The sequence below is a fragment of the Salmo salar genome, chromosome ssa10, assembly GCF_905237065.1.
Source record: "Salmo salar chromosome ssa10, Ssal_v3.1, whole genome shotgun sequence".
Taxonomy (NCBI): Eukaryota; Metazoa; Chordata; class Actinopteri; order Salmoniformes; family Salmonidae; genus Salmo; species Salmo salar.
Genome location: NC_059451.1, coordinates 63,179,603 through 63,200,998, shown reverse-complemented (window position 1 = coordinate 63,200,998; position 21,396 = coordinate 63,179,603). Strand labels below are relative to the sequence as shown.

The 21,396-nt window shown below is 43.8% G+C and overlaps 1 protein-coding gene across 4 annotated transcripts; it reads right to left on the bottom strand.

Moving 5' to 3' along the window:
* Positions 1-3,459: 3,459 nt before the first annotated feature.
* cat (catalase) lies at positions 3,460-21,375 on the bottom strand. Of its 4 annotated transcripts, XM_014123794.2 has the most exons (11): positions 21,069-21,375; positions 16,448-16,619; positions 12,174-12,284; positions 11,072-11,202; positions 9,073-9,177; positions 8,640-8,765; positions 8,260-8,451; positions 7,072-7,494; positions 5,891-5,998; positions 5,597-5,674; positions 3,460-5,168 (listed from the first exon to the last, which is right to left on the bottom strand). In XM_014123794.2, the coding sequence occupies exons 1-11, from the start codon at positions 21,132-21,134 to the stop codon at positions 5,106-5,108; spliced, it is 1,575 nt and encodes a 524-aa protein (XP_013979269.2). In that variant the 5' UTR covers positions 21,135-21,375; the 3' UTR covers positions 3,460-5,105.
* Between the last annotated feature and the right edge of the window lie 21 nt (positions 21,376-21,396).

Here is a 21,396-nt window from a genome sequence, read left to right as displayed (position 1 = left end):
AAGGAGAAAGGAAATAAAGAGAAAGACAAAGAGGTACTTACATAGACTTTGACAAAATTAGAAATGTGTAATATCTGAAAATGTAGCTAGCTACTCTCTTACCCGTATACATGGATGGACGCTTCTCCTTCTCTGTCACGGATGCCTCGGTTGCCCTTAGTTTGAAGATGTAATCCGGAGACAGGTGTTTTATATAACAGCCTTCTTGTGTGTTCTCTTTTCGACTCCGTCTGCATATTTGCAATCAAATGCCAGAATTTTCTCAATTTCCATTGATATCATACTCTAATTCCATTGATATCAAAACTCGGTCCTCCAGAAAGTGGAGAGCAACACTTATGCAGTTCTACTAAGTGATATCTTTCAAAAAAGCCACCGTAGAAAGGATTACCTACACATACTGACCAGCTCATATTATAGACTGAAACGTGCTACATGGCAGACCAATCCGAGCTCATCTCTCGGCATGTCCAGCCCACTCATTATCTCAGGCAATCATGGCTAGCCTGAAGGTTGCTTCCTTTTTCCATGGCTAAACCAACTAGGCTCGTAAATTAACAATTTTATTTGTATTTACAGTTTGTTATTAAGGCACATGAAAGTTCACGTTCCAGGAGGCATTTGCCAAAAATTGCATTTAGATTATATTTTTTTAAGTTTATGTACAAATGTCGCTCCTGTGAAGTAGTGACGAGCGACATACGCCTTGTTTCATGAAATGAGTCACAAATTAGAACCTAAAAAAAAGTAAGGGAGTAAAAAGAGTGAAGCGAGGAGAGTGTGGAAGAGTGAGGTGGAAAGGTAAAGAGAAGGAAAGGAAGAAAGAGCAGGAAGATGAGTGGAGAAAGATTGGAGGAGAAGAAAAAGTTAAGAGATTAAGAAGAGTGACACAAGGAGAGTAAAGAAGAGCAGAGGAGGTACAATGGCTCTTTCCAAGAAACAGAAATGCCATTTTAATGAGATGAGAGAATTTCCATTTATACGCTCAGGTCAAGACGATAGAATGTTTAACTGCACCCTTTGTAATTCCTCTTTTTCAATTGGCCGCGGGGGATGAACGGCAGTGGTAGAACATCAACAGACAAAAAAGCAGAAAGCCTCTCTGATTGCCCGTGTTGGTATCCCCTCTGTCACCACATTCTTCAAGAAGGTAGAGCCTTCCCAAGAAGAATATTATTTAGCTGTGCAGGAGGGCATCTTTGCATACCACACTATGCGACACAATCATAGTTACAGATCTATGGACTGCACAGCACAACTGACACGGAAGCTTTATGAGCCAAAGTTCACATGCGCTAGGACAAAATGTGAAGCCATAGTGAGTAACGTGGGCAACTACTTTGGTAACACAGGACCTAGACCAGGTTGAATTTGGGTCCCTGTCCATTGATGCATCCAATCATGGACATGTAAAGCTGCTGCGAATAGTAGTCAGACATTGTAAGATATATGGTGCCAACACATCTGTGGAAACAAAACTGCTTGATTTTGTTGAATTGAAAGGAGAAACAGCAGAGGAGATTGCAGCTGAGGTCCTGGTGGTCATCCAAAAATGTAACCTGCAAAACAGAGTCGTGGCATTCTCTGCCGACAACACAAATATCAACTTTGGAGGACTGAATAGGCTGGGGAGGGTCAATGTCCATACCAAAGTTAAAAATGCTCTGCAGCGGGAGGTGATTGGCTTAGGTTATCCTGCCCAGATCATTCATAACACGGCCAGAACAGCTTTGGATATGATTCCCCTTGATGTTGAGTACCTGCTCACAAAGATATTTTCACCGTCAGAGTAGAAAGACTGAAGAGCTTTTGTGAGTTTGTTGGCCAGGAGTACCATAACATTTTAGGACATAGCAATGTTCGCTGGCTGTCCATGCTCCCTGCTCTAGAAAGAGTGCTGAAAAGGTATGTGCCACTGAAATCCTTTTTTCTTTCGGAAGACAAATGCCCTGTTGTCCTGCGAACAATGTTCAAAGATCCACTGACTGAACTTTGGCTGGCCTTTGTCCATGGAAACTTGACCGTATTCAGTGACACGATCAAGATGCTTGAAGGCCAGGACCGCTGTGCTGTGGAGTCAGCTGCAATTCTGAAAAACATTGAGGCAAAATTGACTGCAAGACGTGATGACAACTTCATTCCAGTTTTGGTCAGAGGACTTCAGAGAGAGCTAGAGGGAAATGGAGCAATGTCTAGAGAGCTTTGTCAAAACATCCCAATCATTCTTCACTATGGCTGTGAACTACTTGCAAGCATAGGGAAAGCACACAGATAATCTAAAAGATTTACATTGTCTCCTTTTAAAAAGGCAACCTCAGCGTGAAGCGATCCAGAAGGCAGCAGGCACACTGCAGGAAAAATGCCCCAATGTGACCATCAATGAGGATGCATTGTTTGACGAGGTTACTGGCATGCAAGAGTTTCTAAAGGGGGGGGATCGCTTGAAGAATGGAAAACATCTGAGACACCGCTTAGTCAGAGATGGAGCACGGTGGTTACCCACTTCAAAGAGAACGACATCCCACAGACGAAGTAATGCACCAGTCGAGAGAGTTCTCCCAAATGAATGATATATGGACAGCAGCAAGAAATAAGTTCACTGTTCCTACCATCAAGGCCATGCTTATTGTGAAGACAAACTTCAACCTCCCCTGCCAGGAGTTCATGGAGAAGCTGGCCAAAGACAGAGCAATCCTGAAGAAGATACATTCTTCTGAGAAATATACAGATTAGGTTGGTACAAGTGGTAACTATATAATCTTATCATCGTCTTATTTCTGTTAAGTATTTCACATATACTATTGTCTGTTTTTTCAATTTTGCTCATGTTCTCTTCTGCTCTTATTCTACCCAGACTACCAGGACTACTGAATGGCTGTTCAGATTGGACAGTTGTCTTGTCTGTAGTGTTTCTGTAATATAGTTTTCTCTATCACAGTGTGCGTTAGACTAAATACATGAAACCGGAATTGTCCCCCCTTTTCATTTCTTAGATATTAACATGGGATATTTTAATGATATATTGACCGCCGAACTGGAAATGTCCCCGGTTTTAATTTCAGAAATCTGGTCACCTTAGTCTAATGGCAATGGAGCACTGATATGTTTTATCTCTAATGTCTCTTCATATGACAAGGATTTGTCAGTAGATTGTCAAAGTGATTCACGAGGATGACTGCTAGCTAAGATTTTGAAAGTCCGTTGACACAGTTTTGGTCATGTAGTGCATGTCACATCAATAAATGGCAGAATTACATGCAAAATATCTCCTACATGCGACAGGGGCCTGTGAAATAAATATTACAATGAAACAAGTTAGGAGAGTAAGCTTGTCCTTGGTGACAAACCCTCAACCTTCAGAGCCCTATTCTACTTACCTGGTTCATTCAGGATAAATGTTCTTAGCCCCCGAGTGAGCCTGCCCCTGAACAAGTTAGTTCTGAAGGATTCATTGCCATATAAATTTACCAACATATCTTTATTAAGCCAGGGCAGGCAAGCTCAAGGCACAAAGTATTAGAAAAATTTTTTCTAATATTTAAAAAACCCAGTTCTGATAGCATGAATTGAGAGATGTTTTGTTTTTGATTAACTGGCAAAGTATAGGAAATATAAAACAAAGCTTACACATTCACCCACGACTTATATAAAATATGCTCAACTGGTTAGCGTGAAGAAAATGCTAGCTACCTATTCATTATTCAGACAATGTAGGCCTACAGTTGAATTTTAATTGATGGAAACTAAGTATGAACCTGCTTAAAATGTTTTGTACAGATGAAATAGGTCATTGTCTGTGTTTACCCATAGCTCAGTCTGTTGAGTGTCTTAGCATACCACTGCTTACTCTATAGTCATTGTCTTAAATTAACCACTGTCCTGTCAGTTTGTATTTGTAAATAATCTATTGGACCTAGATGGGGAGGTAGGACTGAATGTCTTGAAATGCTGAGACCTAAGGACAAACCACCATTCACGACTTGAACGAGTAGAATCAGCTGGAGTCCTGCGTTAGAACTAAAGTGTGCATACCCTGGAGTTAAGATAGGACTACTTTAAACCAGACCCACTAAAACCACACATATAGCATTGCCGTTGGATATATTAGCATAAATTGAAAGATCAAACACTCAATAATGCATCTTATTTTGTGGTTCAAAGATCACAATTGCATATCACTTCTCTTCAGACAGGCGATATGATGGGGAATGCTACCTCGCACAGAAACACTAACAGTCCTGGGCTCAGCTGGAACATAGAAAATGAGTAGGGAGATTTGTGAGAAGGGATAAGATTTCTCCACAGTAAACAGTAGTGGTTCTTGTTTCCCCAGCCCTAATTCAACTCTTTAGTGATTCAGAGTATGTACACAAATATACAGAAGACATTTGGTACATGAGATTATTCATAAAAGTCATTGCAAACACTTTATAATGCCATGGTGACTATGGATAAGTTCCTAACCACAAAGGCACTGCTGTGTTGGTTTGGCTGCGAGGACGATGACTTAAACAATCTTTTATGACTCAAATCACAGTCACTCTCGCCGATCGACGGCCGGCAACTATTTCTAATATATAAAACAAGGAATATGGTGTAGGCCTTAACACAGGAACACTTTTGAAGAGATCTTAAGTTTAAACTGCAAAATAATTATGAATCTTATTCGAAAACATTGGTCTTTTGTTTAACTAGGATCAACGTCATTTTTTGCATATAGGCTAACACATACCTCTATTAAGCGAACTATCAGGGCTTCGATGAAGCATGGACACACAAACGATACACAACTGGGAAGAGATGGCTCACTATACTGGAAATGGCATGGACAATTCAGACAGCAGACCTGTATATACAAATGTAGTTTGGGGACAGATCTTCTCCCATAGGGCTGCAGTCTGACTACATACATTTCTGTGTGAACTTTGGCAAAATGGGCAGGGAACACGTTAGAACAATGTTGTAAGTAGCCTGAGGAATATTAAATCATGATAGTTTCCCCATTTCATTAGCTATCGCATTCACGGACGGTTAGAAGTAGGATCTTGGACAGCAGGCTGGTAAGCACAACAGGTGGAACTGCCCCCCAGGTGGAAGTTAAGGCATCACATCTTGGAGGAGGCTGTGATGGCAGCTGCACCTCCACGGGTATACACTCTCACAGCGTCCTGTGAGAGGGGGAGGAGACAACGGGAGACAAGGAGATTTGAGGCTATTAAAAACACAATCTTGTTTACGAGGGCCCTGACAGAAAAAGTCACCTACTAAATAGAAAGGAAAAAGAAAAAAAGTACAAACTAAAAGTTCTACCTAAATACAATGTGTATGAAACTATTTAGTTAATGCAACTTTTGATTTTCATGAAGGATCTACAATATACTTAAAACTGCTCATGTAAATAATGCGACTACACTTTGATCTTTATTTTTCTCCAAATATTCATGATTTATTCCTATTCACCTGCACCAAGCCATCTCAGATGTGCGAGAGCTTTTCCTACTTTGACTATACTGCATCATTCATGGGGGACGACATGTTTACTGTTGCCTTGTTGACATAAGCTTTAGTGTCTGTTGACAGCAACAAATGGACTTACCTTCTTGGGCTCAGCATTGTTGAGTAGGGCCTGGACCCCGTTTCCATAGTCTGCATGCACAGCCATCAGGTTCTGAACCTGGAAAAACAGGGAGTGAGAGCAGAGAGAGAGAGGATCAGAACAGTGTTAGTGATGGTACTATACATTATTAAACACTACATTGTAAAGATGGCCTTTGTGGTAGTGAGGAAGATGATACCAACTTAATAACAGCCATAATTGCTGGTACTAATGATGATGAAAGTGATGACTTAGACAATCTTAATCATGGTGATGACGAGGATGAGAACTCACCCAGCGTTTCTGGATGAAGACTTGGGCTCCCTTCAGGGCACCAGCCATATTCTGACAAAGCCTCTGGCGCTCCTCCTCGTTCAGCACCTCAGTGAAGAAGGTACGCACCTGTAATACATATAGACAAAGGGTCAGGGCACTGGTCACATACACCAATCAGCATTAAGAAACTATCAATAAAATATTTATTTTATTATTTGTAATCATAAAGCATTTAATATGTATAATAACAAAGATTTCTTTATAGGGTGTATCATTATTGGCCCTGCCAGTGCAGTGCACACAGCTCCCTGTGTGTAGTAAATTAACCCCATGTCACATCAGCACAACCCCCTTTACCGGACAGGGAAGACATGAAAATGATGGGGTTAGTGGAAAAGTATGTTGTCGTTTTCCCTTGAAGCCAAGCTAACGATTCCGGATCACTGGCTTTAATCAGACTGATCCCACTAAGATCTGTCCTCTACGGCAGAAGCTAGCATTCCTCGTTCTGACTTGCACCACCTGGCGTCAGTGCAAATCTCTGAGTCTCTAGTCTCCCCCTTTGAGAGTAACTAATGCATTGATCCATTGGCACTAAGTGTAATGTGTAACTCTTTAGGTTGACATTCAGTAACTGCATGTTAGAACTGAACCCCAACTTGCATTTTAAAATTGCTCACTGCACAACTCAGTCAATACTTTTTAGCAGTATGCGCCCGCATGACCTCGTAAGTACAAGCTTGATTGTGTAAAGGTAGCTCGATCCACAATTAGAATATCATTCTCTAGCAATTTGATAAACAAATGATTGAATTCATCATTCTCCTGTATCGATTACATATCATCATCATCATCATTTACCCTGTAACCATTGATTCATGTATTGATTTTTATCATTACATTTGTAGTTTACTTGTTATTTGGGGGGTTTTCTGATCCAAAACAAGCTCTAGAAAACTGTACGGTTTCACAAATCGGATACTAGGCTCATCAGATATACTGTACCTTCAGATAAATCAATGATTACTATTATTCTTTGTTCTGTCTTCGTGTGTTATTGCTACGATAACTCACGAGTCAGATACTCTTAAAATACAATGTTTGTCCAATAATCAACTGGTGCCCTCCATTCATAAAATATATTAATTCATAAAGTTTAGTAATAACTTAACAATATTCCCAACATACGGGTTCTCTACCTGTGTGACGTTATCGTCGTCAGTACTGTTGTAGCGGCCCACATCTGGGGACACCTTAAACCTGGTCTCCACGTGCTGGGGCTGGGTCTCTGGAGCACTGAAGCTGTTGGGGAAGTAGTTGGGAGCGCCAGCCTGGTTGTCGAACATGCACATGGGCCCGTCTCGCTGGTAGTTGGACACACGGGTCCTGAAGGGGCAGTTGACGGGCAGCTGCAGGTAGTTGGCGCCCAGCCGGTGCCGGTGTGTGTCTGGGTAGGAGAACAGACGGCCCTGCAGCATCTTGTCAGGGCTGGGCTCGATGCCTGGGGGCATGTTGCTGGGGTCAAAGGCTAGCTGCTCGATCTCAGCAAAGTAGTTGGCAGGGTTTCTGTTGAGCACCAACCTCCCCACAGGAATGAGGGGGTACTCCTTGTGAGACCACACCTAAGGAGTAAGAGAGAAGTGTAGCTACCTCGCATGCCAACCAAGGTGCATGGATGTGCAAAAGAATTCCATGAACATGTAGGCTTGCACGACCCCCTTATTTTCACCTAATAATTATCCTGACTAAATAACAGCTATGAGAATCAGTTGCCAATCATACTAATGCTCACAGATGCCATGACACCATAACAGATATTAGACCACTGTCAGATCTTTAAGGGTTTGTGTTGAGGAAGTCCCCCCCTCTTGTGGAAAAGCCAGAGTACTGCCAATGTCTGGATATTCTGGGAATGTGTTGTTGACTCCAGGTTTAAATGGCTAAGAAAGTACAAAGACATCAGGTATTGCCGTCACATTCTTTGAAAACCAAGGGAACATATTGATAAATGCACCACCTATAAAGAGAGTGGTTCCCACATAACTGAATATTATGAGTAATAAAGCTGCAATATGTCACTTTTTGGGCGACCCGACCAAATTCACATAGAAATTGAGTTCTAAATCGTTCTTTCTCATTGAAAGTAAGTCTAAGAAGTGGTAGATCTGTCCTATATGCGCTACTTCTATGCTGCCCGTTCTTGCGCATTTCCTTTTGGTTTAGTACACCAGCTTCAAACACCTGAAAATACAATATCTTTGGTTATGGAAAATATCACAGTGGTTTAGATGGTACAATGATTCTCGACACAATGACTACTTGCTTTGTCACAAACTTAAATTAGGCAAATGGCGGAGCGATTACTGCTTATTGCATCTCTATGGTACCTTGGTCAGGTCAAAGGGGTTCCACTGGAACTTCTCTGCCTGCTCAAAGGTCATGACCTGGATATAAAAGGACCAGGAGGGGAAGTTGCCGTTGGCGATGGAGGTGTAAAGGTCTCGGATGGCATAGTCCGGGTCGGTGGAAGCCAGGTGCTCGGCATCCTCAGGTTTCATGTTCTTGATGCCCTGGTCGGTCTGAGATGGGAAGGTTGCTATGGGTTACTATGGACCCTGTCCCAATTTCCCCAACTACGTTTCCTTCTTTCCCACCATTACCCTCTCGTATCCTTCAGTTAATTAGGTATAGCTGACTCCTCTATCCATTTAAGTGTAGTGCATTTCACTAGTCCTGTACACTACATTATTTTTAATTGTGCTTTGACCTTGTAATGGAACTTGCAGTAGACAGGCTGACCCTTGGCGTTGACCAGCTTGAAGGTGTGAGAGCCGTAGCCGTTCATGTGGCGGAAGCCGTCAGGCAGACCACGGTCACTGAACAGGAAGGACACCTTCACAGAGACGAGAACAAATAGAAGACCATGAACAAAGACACATATTCGGTTATTAGCAGTTGAGCTATTGTAAGTAAATAAGATCTAGAAAAACGTAAGTATATAAGGATGATGTAATAATCAGGAATGGGATGCATACGCAGCACCCACCATTCCTAGACATAATGGCATAGCTATGAAGTTGTTAATGGCATGTTACTAAAATTTGGCTTAGTGTGGGGAGAAATCAGAAAGCCATCCATCGATCTACCGTGTGTGTGCATGTAAAGGTTTGGTTGCAGGTAGAGAGGAGCAACTACAGCACCTGATGCATACACTCAGGCCGCAGGCTCCAGAAGTCCCACACCATGTCTGGGTCCTTTAGGTGAGTCTGGGGGTTGCGCTTCTGAGAGTGGATAAAGGATGGGAACTGCACAGACAAAGGGATATCAGAGAGATGCGGTAATGGTACATATCATACGGGGAGATTAACTAATGTATAGCACCATAACACATAATATCCACCCATACACACAAAACATCTTGGTCTCACACACACACACTACACCCTGAACCTTGGCCACGGTAACAAACACACACACACACACACCTACACCCTGAACCTTGGCCACGGTAACAAACACACACACACACACACACACACACACTACACCCTGAACCTTGGCCACGGTAACAAACACACACACACACACACACACACTACACCCTGAACCTTGGCCACGGTAACAAACACACACACACACACACACTACACCCTGAACCTTGGCCACGGTAACAAACACACACACACACACTACACCCTGAACCTTGGCCACGGTAACAAACACACACACACACACACACACACTACACCCTGAACCTTGGCCACGGTAACAAACACACACACACACACTACACCCTGAACCTTGGCCACGGTAACAAACACACACACACACACACACACACACACACACCTACACCCTGAACCTTGGCCACGGTAACAAACACACACACACACACACACACCTACACCCTGAACCTTGGCCACGGTAACAAACACACACACACACACACACCACTACACCCTGAACCTTGGCCACGGTAACAAACACACACACACACACACACACACTACACCCTGAACCTTGGCCACGGTAACAAACACACACACACACACACACTACACCCTGAACCTTGGCCAGGAACACACACACACACACACACACACACTACACCCTGAACCTTGGACACACACACACTACACCCTGCTTGACACCCACACACACACACACACACACACACTACACCCTGAACCTTGGACACGGCCACACACACACACACACACACACACACACACACACACACACTACACCCTGAACCTTGGACACGGCCACACACACACACTACACCCTGAATCTTGGACACGGCCACACACACACACTACACCCTGAACCTTGGACACGGCCACACACACACACACACACACACTACACCCTGAACCTTGGACACGGCCACACACACACACACTACACCCTGAACCTTGGACACGGCCACACACACACACTACACCCTGAACCTTGGACACGGCCACACACACACACACTACACCCTGAACCCTGGACACGGCCACACACACACACACACTACACCCTGAACCCTGAACACGGCCACACACACACACACACTACACCCTGAACCTTGGACACGGCCACACACACACACACACTACACCCTGAACCTTGGACACGGCCACACACACACACACTACACCCTGAACCTTGGACACGGCCACACACACACACACACTACACCCTGAACCTTGGACACGGCCACACACACACCACCTACACCCTGAACCTTGGACACGGCCACACACACACACACTACACCCTGAACTAACGGCCACACACACACACACTACACCCTGAACCTTGGACACGGCCACACACACACACACTACACCCTGAACCTTGGACACGGCCACACACACACTACACCCTGAACCAGGGACACGGCCACACACACACACACTCACCCTGAACCTTGGACACGGCCACACACACACACACTACACCCTGAACCTTGGACACGGGCACACACACACTACACCCTGAACTTTGGACACGGCCACACACACCTCACCCTGAACCTTGGACACGGCCACACACACACCTCACCCTGAACCTTGGCCACGGTAACACACACTACACCCTGAACACGGCCACACACACCTCACCCTGAACCTTGGACACGGTAACACACTACACCTTGAACCTTGGCTGGGCACAGAAGCTCAATCTTGACTCATACGCGTCTGGACTCACCAGCATGGCGTCCCTGATAAAGAATATGGGGGTGTTGTTGCCAGTAAGGTCCCAGTTTCCCTCGTCAGTGTAGAACTTGACTGCAAAGCCACGTGGGTCTCTCACTGTGTCGGCTGAGCCAGATTCCCCAGCTACATGATTTAGATACAATATATATATGACAATTAGAAACTCACAGTTTAAACAAGACATTATTAACAGATGAAAAAAATGACTGTCTATTTTCTGGTAATTATGTTTATAGGACATGTAGGCTAACTGTGTCAAATAATTAATCCAGATTGTTTACGGAGTGTGTCTTTTCTTTGGATTCCCAGCTAATTTCATTCCAGTAATAGCAGTTTTCCCACTGAGGCTTTGGGTCAGGGTTAGTGATGGACACTTGCGCATCAAGGTTACTACACTACGGACTGCTCGTCACTTGACAGCATCAATCATGTAGACAACACCATTTTCTCATGGGGCTCTTGCACAAGCTGTTTGTATAGCTATGGCAGGAGACTACTGTCCAGGCATCCGCTATGAGCGTTACTAGAGCTGTTATAAGAGTGTTAGTTGGTCAAATTAGGAATTTTCTATTCGTCAGAAGTTAACATGAACTCGGTCAAGGATTCTTCTGACCTCTTTAAGGAATACCTAGGATAGGATAAAGTAATCCTTCTACCCCCCCCCCTTAAAAGATTTAGATGCACTATTGTAAAGTGGTTGTTCCACTGGATATCATAAGGTGAATCCACTAATTTGTAAGTCGCTCTGGATAAGAGCGTCTGCTAAATGACTTAAATGTAAAATATCGGCAAACACTGCTTTTGCAGACAATCATAAATCAGAGGCAATGACTAAAAGTATCGTAAACAAGCTAATGTTGGTAGCAAATACATATTACAGTGCTTCTTTACACATGTTCTTGAGGAAACAAGTAAATGTGTTTGTAGCAGTTTTATGGAAAAGCCGGAGGGAGCAACCTCAATAGAATTTTACTAATGTAAGTTTTGATTAAATACCAGGAAAGTATGGGATAATAAAATACTAAAAAAAAATGTAATGTTGGCTAATGTAACCCGGTAAGAAAGTGGAGATGCTACGCGGTGGTGCGTCTTACCCACGGTGGAGAAGCGGATGGCGATAGGTGTGGTCTTTCCCACATGCTCAAACACCTTGGCCTTGCAGTAGCGAGAGATGTCATGTGTCACCTCAAAGTACCCGAACGCTCCTGTTGAGGAAGAGGCAGTGCATGGTCAGTTACCGTTGTATTTTATGTTAGCTAGTTAGAGATACACATTTTTTGTTCCCTTATCGAAGTTGCCAAAAAAAAAAATTAAAAAATTTTTTAAAAAAGAGTCCGTCCGTCACTGAAACCAGACGCCAGTCTCTGCTGTTACCTAGGGTCGGTTTCTGAGACTAGAGATGGCACAGCTAGTTAGGCTAACATAGTTAATCACTCCTAATTTAAAACCAATGTATCTTTACTGTCATTGTAGGCCGTGCAAAACGAAGTTACTTGTGTAACCCCGGTTCTCTGATAATATGAGTATGACGTATCACTATGGAGGTTCGCCAGGATCACCAACTATAGGAAGGTCCTACTGTATCAAAAGCATCTGTTGGAGACAGGTAGAGTGGCAAATGAGGTGAGCCCCTCACTTCCTTATAAGAAGGCACTCTCTCATTCTCTGGTCCTTCTCAAGCATGCTTCTCTTCCTCGCGCCCTTGCCAGCAAGGAAATGCAGTGATACATCCCACCTCATTATCAGAGAACCGGGGTTACGCAAGTAACCTTAAGTTCTATCAAATACTTGTTTCGATGTATCATTATGGGGATATGGCCAACTCCTGTATCGCAAAACATTCTCTGAAGCCACGATAGTCTAAACATTAACAATCTTCAAGAGGCACTGAAACTGAGGGAGTACGAACCAAGAAAGTACAGAAACAACCAGTTGGGAAAAACCTTGTAACAAAGTGAGGGGAAGCCCAAGCCGTGTCCCAAAAACAGTGCCCAAGATATAAACTCCTCTGTAGAAGAGGGCCCTTTCAGGCCCCTCCAAAGGCTGTCAATCTCACCATTATAAAACAATATAATGTTGCCCAATGAGGGAAGAACATAACACCCTTGCCTGAGCTCTTGTTCAGTCCAAGTAGATGTGCAACGAGCCATACGCCCTACTGAGGAAGGCGACAGGTGAAAAGCCATAGGCCCCAAGGTGCAACAATAAGAAAATGTCGACCTAGGCCAAAGGATGGGATTAGGTACATTAATCTGAAAAACCCATGGGCACACTGAGGGCGCAAACAGTGGCTGGTAAAGCACAGTCCACACACTCGCTTATGGGTGCCAAGGGCTGTAGCAAAGCGAAAGACAAAGAAATATTACAGCTCCACGCTGCTATGAAAATGTCTTAAGCACAATAGACATGTCCCAGGACTAGCTAAAGGCTTAGCGACTGGGCGTAAGCGACGTGCCCCTCCCCTCCGAAAAACGACATAATAGGGATGGATAAACGGCAATACTGTCAGGGCCTTGGCAGGCCAAGAAAGCGGCTAGTATTAACAAAGAAAACCTTTTATCTCTGTCCAAGAAATCCTGCAACGAGCATAGGACCATGGAAAACAGAGTAGGAAGGAACAGTTGGTTTAGTCATTCCACTTGTCCAAGAAAAACAACCCAGAGCGTGCATAAGGAGGCTGGCACTCTCTTCCAAGATTCAAGGGCCTGTCTTTTATTTATTTTTACTCAGCACAGTATTCCTAATGCTGGGAAGTAAAACAGCTATGTAACTGGTATGTCTTGGCCCTGTTCCATGGAGGGTTGTCAAGAGCGAAGATATCCCCAGCCTCTTGCTCCCAACTGATGGGGATGTCCGGTTATCTGAAAAAATTGCAGTAAAAAAATAATAATAAATAAGACAGAACGTACCAGATCATTATCTGAGGCTCTGACGTCTGGCGAGCGCGCAGTCCTCGCTCAGCCCCAGGCTCATGGTACGACCACAGCCTTAGATGGCACTATGGGAGGCACAGAGGTTTAAGTCTAATCACACAGATCTCCCCCAGGCATCTGGATCTAAGGTGTCTGAGTCCAGTTGTTTTCCCACCACCTCCATTAGATCAGCATGATAAGCCAAGAATCTTGCTAGTGAGGGGTTTGTCCTGCTCTTAGCTTCCCTGAGGCATGCGGGTACCACTGGGAGTTGCTTTACCGCAGCTGAATGAGACCGGTCTCTTCTCGTTGTATAGGTCCCTTAACGGGCTCAGAGAAGCCTAAACTCCAATGGAGACAGTGAGGGGAAGGAGTCGAGGCCATCCATGACCTCGCTAGGTTGCTGGGAGCTGAGCTTCAGCTTTCGCTGTTGGCTTGGAGGCGAAAGGGGCTATTCAGATAGATGCTCATTTAAACCTCAGACCTGCCCCAGTCAGCCGTGCTCACAGGACTCAGGGTCGTAAAGTGCCTCTTGGGCATGTTCCTTTCACAGGCAATTGATGCATAGAAGGTGGGTATCCTTCCCCGCAATCATGGAATCCCAAGTGCAAGAACGTGGGGGTCCAAGCGCTGGGCTAGGCTTGTCCTGGGATACCAGAGGCCATTGTGAGGAACAAGGCTTGCTTGGAGGAAAAAGCAACACCAGTTGTAAGAACAACAAGTAGACTGCGTAGACTAGCTAGTTAGAAGCCTTGCAGCTGGTGGCTAGCAAATGGTAGCTTGTGTAAACATTGTTATGAGCTAGCTAGTTAGAAGCCTTGCGGCTAATAACTAACAATAATGAGCACAGTAGAATGCTATAATCACGAGGCTAGTGGAGCATTAGCTAGCAGCAGAGTTAGCCCGCAGGTAATGTGCTCCCATAATAGAAGGAACCTTAAGGCTGAGAAGGATGAACGTAGCTAGACGAGAGAAGGGAGCTACCAATGCTACCGTGTTGCAGGTAAGGTATGCTAGTGAGATTCGCTTGCATCTCAGTGAGCTAATCGAGTTAGCCTTGCAGCTAACCGAGTCTCAATAGCTTGCCGTGAAGCTAGCTACCAAAGGAGACCGAAAAGTAGAAAACCTTTCGAATTGCTCTGAAGACCTACGGTTGGCAGCGATATCCTTCATGGTTCGCTTGTAAGCAGTTGCGCAGGAAAACAGGGATCAATCGTGCAGAGGAGAGCTAGAGTAATGCTTTTCACAAGAATGAATGACCACATGGTGGGCGAGTGGCTCGTTATAAGGAAGTGAGGTATCTCACCTCCTTCGCCACTACCTACTTGTCTGCAACAGACGCTTCTGACAGGTCCTTCCAAGAGTTGGTGATCCTGGCGAATCCCCATAGTGATACATCGAAACGAGTATTCAAAAGAGAACCACTGAACTTGTCATTAGACAAAATGAGGTGAGGTTATATTCAACTTCACAAACAAATGTGCTGCCTTCACCATGTTGAGTACACATTCCTTGGAAGATTAGTGAGTAAACACCTGCAAATAAAGCCATACATGTGGTGCACTTTACCCCTCGTGTAGTGGGCCAACAGATCGTCACATGATCATGGTCTTTATAATATTAGACTGGAGAACCGCTTACAGTTGGCTTTTTGGCGTAGACCCAAAAGTAGGCCCACAATTGATAACTACATGTCTAGGACAGGGTAGTGTTTCTCCAACCAATACGTGAAGCTCCACTATTAAGTAAAACATCTAGTGGTGTCTGACTGTCTTTCCAGCTCTGTCATTTCTGCTTGTCTAAACAGCTTGACACATATACTGAACAAAAATATAAAACGCAACATCTAATGTCTTGGTCTCATGTTTAATGAGCGCAGAAAGAAAATTGACCAACATTTTTCCACACGCACAAAATGCTTATTTTTTTGCACACAATTGTTTACATCCCTGTTAGTGAGCATTTCTCCTTTGCCAAGATAATCCATCCACTTGACAGGTTTGGCATATCAAGAAGCTGATTAAACAGCATGATCATTACACAGGTGCACCTTGTGCTAGGGACAATAAAAGGCCACTAACGTGCAGTTTTGTCACACAACGCCACGTCTCATGTTTTGAGGAAGCGTGCAATTGGCATGCTGACAAGACGAACGCCCACCACAGCTGTTGCCAGAGAATTGACTTAATTTCTCTACCAACGTCATTTTAGAGAATTTGGCAGTACATTCAACCGGCCTCACAACTGCAGACCATGTGTGTGGCATATCTGTATTCCCTGTCATGTGAAATCCATAGATTAGGGCCTAATGAATTTTTTGCAATTTACTTATATGAACTATAACTAAGTAAAATCTTTGAAATTGCTGCATGTGCGTTTCTATTTTTGTTCAGTATATATTGCATTAATGCCAATCAGTGCCAGTCTTAAATTCATTGGTAGTGCTGGACACCCACCGCCTCCCTTGGCGTGCACCACCCTCTCTGGGATGCGCTCACGGTCGAAGTGTGACATCTCATCTATGAACGGGGTGTCCTGCACCAGGAGGGGCCCCTGGGGACCTGTGGTCATTATATTCAGCTTGTCCCCTACCGGGTGACCAGCCCCTGTGGTCAGGGTGTCTGGCCTCTGAAGGGAAAGCAACGGAATAGACATTATACATAGCGAAGACATTGAATGATCAAATGCTTTTTATTTTTACCTTTATTTAACTAGGCAAGTCAGTTAACAACAAATTCTTATTTACAATCACGGCCTCATTGCTTCATTCATGCTATTGTTACAATTCAATATTGGCCAATTCAGACTTAAGAAATGTATGCCTTTCCTAAGCACTTCTCAATAATTGGTATTCAGATTTACCTTATGCAGGTGCGTAACGGGCTTTGCAGGCATGGTTCCCTCGCACGCTCGGAATACATTTTTACCCCTTTTTCTCCCCAATTTCATGATTACGAACTTGTCTCATGGCTGCAACTCCCCAACGGGCTAGTGAGAGACGAAGGTCGAGTCATGTGTCCTCCGAAACATGACCTGCCTAACCACGCTTCTAGGGTCCATAGGGTCTATTTTTCTCCATTTCCACCTGACTGACATGCCCAAAGTAAACTGCCTGTTGCTCAGGCCCTGAACCCAGGATATGCATATAATTGGTACCATTGGAAAGAAAACACTCTGAAGTTTGTAGAAATGTTAAAATAATGTAAAAGAGACAATAACACAATAGATATGGTAGGAGAAAAAAAAAAAAAAAAAAAAAAAAGATTTGATTTAACTTCTTTGGGATAGGTGGCAGTATTTTCACGGCCGGATAAAAAACGTACCCGATTTAATCTGGTTACTACTCCTGCCCAGAAACTAGAATATGCATATAATTAGTAGATTTGGATAGAAAACACTCTAAAGTTTCTAAAACTGTTTGAATGGTGTCTGTGAGTATAACAAAACTCATATGGCAGGCCAAAACCTGAGAAGATTCCATACAGGAAGTGCCCTGTCTGACAATTTGTTGTCCTTCTGTTGCATCTCTATCGAAAATACAGCATCTGTGCTGTAACGTGACATTTTCTAAGGCTTCCATTGGCTCTTTAAAGCCGCCAGAAAGTGGAATGGGGTGTCTGCTGTCTCTGGGCAAAGAACAGCAGCAGAATTTGTAAGTGGTCAGCCTGGGGACAGTGACACTGGAGATGCGCGGTCACGAGACTACTCCATTTTTTTCTTTCAGCCTTTGAATGAATACAACGTTGCCCGGTTGGAATATTATCGCTATTTTACGAGAAAAATAGCATAAAAATGTATTTTAAACAGCGTTTGACATGCTGCTAAGTACGGTAATGGAATCTTTTGATTTTTTTGTCACGAAATGCGCTCGCGCGTCACCCTTCGGATAGTGACCTGAACGCACGAACAATTCGGAGCTATTTGAATATAACTATGGATTATTTGGAACCAAAACAACATGTTGTTTAAGTAGAAGTCCTGGGAGTGCATTCTGACGAAGAACAGCAAAGGTAATCAAATTTTTCTAATAGTAATTCTGAGTTTAGGTTGTCCCAAACTTGGTGGGTGTCAAAATAGCTAGCCGTGATGGCCGAGCTATGTACTCAGAATATTGCAAAATGTGCTTTCGCCGAAAAGCTATTTTAAAATCTGACAACGCGATTGCATAAAGGAGTTCTGTATCTATAATTCTTAAAATAATTGTTATGTCTTTTGTGAACGTTTATCATGATTAATTTAGTAAATTCACCGGAAGTTTTCGGTGGGTATGCTAGTTCTGAACATCACATGCTAATGTAAAAAGCTGGTTTTTGATATAAATATGAACTTGATTGAACAAAACACGCATGTATTGTATAACATAATGTCCTAGGAGTGACATCTGATGAAGATCATCAAAGGTTAGTGCTGCATTTAGCTGTGGTTTGGGTTTATGTGACATGTATGCTTGCTTGGAAAATGGCTGTGTGATTATTTGTGTCTATGTACTCTCCTAACATAATCTAAATGTTTTGCTTTCTCTGTAAAGCCTTTTTGAAATCGGACAATGTGGTTAGATTAACAAGAGTCTTATCTTTAAAATGGTGTAAAATAGTTGATTGTTTGAGAAAATTGAATTGTGGTAATTTAGTTGGTTTTGTATTTCGCGCAGTGCGATGCCATTGGCTGTTGGCTAGAGGTTCCGCAGGCGGAACGGGGTTCCGCTAGCGGAACGTCTGTCCTCAACAGGTTTTAAGAGCCCATGCTCTTCCATTAGAACGTATAGGGAAAAAATGTAATCTAGCTCCCCGTATGCAATTCCTATGGCTTCCACTGGATGTCAGTAGTCTTTGTTCAAGGTTTCAAGCTTGTTTCTTCCCAAACGAGGAAGAATTAAGAGTTTAGTACTGGGATACAGACTTGAAAATCAGTCTATGCGCGCGCGACGAAGAGAATGCACACCTGCTAATATCCTTTTCCTATTGAAATATTATAGTTTAATTACATTTTAGGGAATCTGAGGATTAAATGAAAACGTATTTTGACTTGTTGTAACTAAGTTCAGCGGTAGCTTTTTGGATTCCGTTCTCTGCATGTTGAACGAGTGGATTAGTCAAATCGATGGCGGGACCTCTATCCCAGAGAGGTTTTAACACCCCCTCGCTTAACCCGGAAGCCAGCTGCACCAATGTGTTGGAGGAAACACCGTTCAACTGACCACGACGTCAGCCTGCAGGCACCCATCCCGCCACAAGGAGTCGCTAGAGTGCGATGAGACAATTAAAGTCCCCAGGCCAAACCCGGACAACGCTGGGCCAATTGTGCACCGCCCTATGGGACTCCCGGTCACAGCAGGTAATGACATGAACCCCAGGCTGTAGTGGCGCCGTAACACTGCTATGCATTGCCTTAGGCCTCTACGCCACTCCGGAGGCCAGAATAATTTTAATTCAAACACTGAAAACCCTCCCACTTGCTGGCCAACAGATTTTCTCGTGGAGTTTTCATACATTTGGGCTATCAGTACATTTATATAAAGCCATTAGAATTTTAGCAACAGACTGAGTAAATACCCAGCCAGCACAGTGCACCTGGGCCGATTCTGGCTGAGAGTCGGGGCACTCGGCTGAGATTCAAACTCGGCCGACATCATGTGACCCGAGTCTGGGCCGAATTCGGCAGTATTACTTATGGCTAGGATGCTGGGATTGAGCTTGGGCCAATTCCGATGTGAGTTATCTGGCTCAAATGTATTACTTGGGACTCGGGCCGATTCCGATGTGAGTTATCTGGCCCAAATGTATTACTTGGGACTCGGGACGATTTACATAGTTAACATTTCAGGATTTATTTTTCCATATTTTCTCATTGTTTCTGTGATCCAAAAATATAATTAACATTTAAGTGAAATTCTTTAAGAGTCCTGTGTAGTATTTTGATACTTTGTGGAGGGAACTTCCCGAGTTCGCAAGTTTTGAGGATGCGTGCCATCGGCATGCCGACAGACGTACACATTTATTTACATTTGCATCGGGCCGCTTCTGGGGGGATTCTGGGCAGTCATTCATTTTGATTCCGAACCGATTCAATCAGTTCCGGCCTCCCGGAAGAGGGCTGCTGCTGGGCCAAGTCCTCATTGCTAGCTGGGTATATGGCGAATGAAAGAAAGCCATGCGTTTACTTGGTCTCATCACAGACAACTTTATAATTTTAGTTGACTTGCAACTACTTATTAATTTGTATCTCCTTGTCATACGAAATGGGTAATTGACATCCACAAATTAATACATACCATAGGTAACATATCATAGAGGAAGGCCAATTCCTCTAAACGGCTTCTACCCCAAAGCCATAAGACTCTAGTCAAATGGCTACCCAGACTATTTGCACTGCCCTCCCCCCCTTTACACCACTACTACTCTCTGTTGTCATCTATGCATAGTCACTTTAATAATTCTACCTACATGTACATACTACCTCAACTAACCGGCGCCCCCGCACATTGACTGTATCGGTACCAGCCTGTATATATAGTCTCGCTATTGTTATTTTACTGCACTTCACTGTCAGGTCTACTACACCTGTTGTATTCTGCGCATGTGACTAATAACATTTGATTTGATACTAAACGAGTTGCTATCGCCGGCTCCGCGCTTTCCTGATCGTGGTATAGCCGCGTTCCGACTAGAGAGAATGTAATGAACGTCTAATCAGATTATTGTGGCTAGAAGTATTCTATTCTATAAAAAAAAAAATGCAAGAACTTAACCTGCAAGTGCTAAGCGAACGTTAGCTAACAGCAGCAATCCGCTAGCAGCCACCTAACAATTCCTGACCCCCCCCTCCCCTCGCACGACCAGAAATGAATACAATTCGAACACAAATGCGCGTTGACTTTGTACGAAATGTTGTGGAATTGTATAGTGCCAGGGTTCTTAAATGATAGGAAATGTGTTAACCGATACAGCTAACTGTCGAGCCAGGAGATACGAATAGGACCCTGGACGACCTCACCCGTTTCACAACAAACTCCCCTTGCTTCGACTGCGCAACATTATCGTCGCCTCTATATAAATGGAATCATCGAAGTGGACAAACCTGAGCGCTTCGGCCCTCTTTCCATAGCTTCATTTGATCGGTTGCTTTCCCTCTATCATCAGCCATCGTGAAAGCAAAACTTTAAACCAAAAAATGCGTGAAAAATGGATACGCTTGCTAGCTAAATAGCAGAGTTTATGTACTTTGTACGGCTTGGCTCCTCCTCCTTGGCTAATGTGTATTCATTCCGCCGATTCAAGTTGCGAAACGTTTCTAAAACGGGCGGGACTTCTCAAAATAATTCCAATAGGAACTCTCGTTTTTAGTTTGGACTAATAACCTAGCTAGTTCGATTGACTGGATGACCTAGCTAGCTAGCTACTTTCGG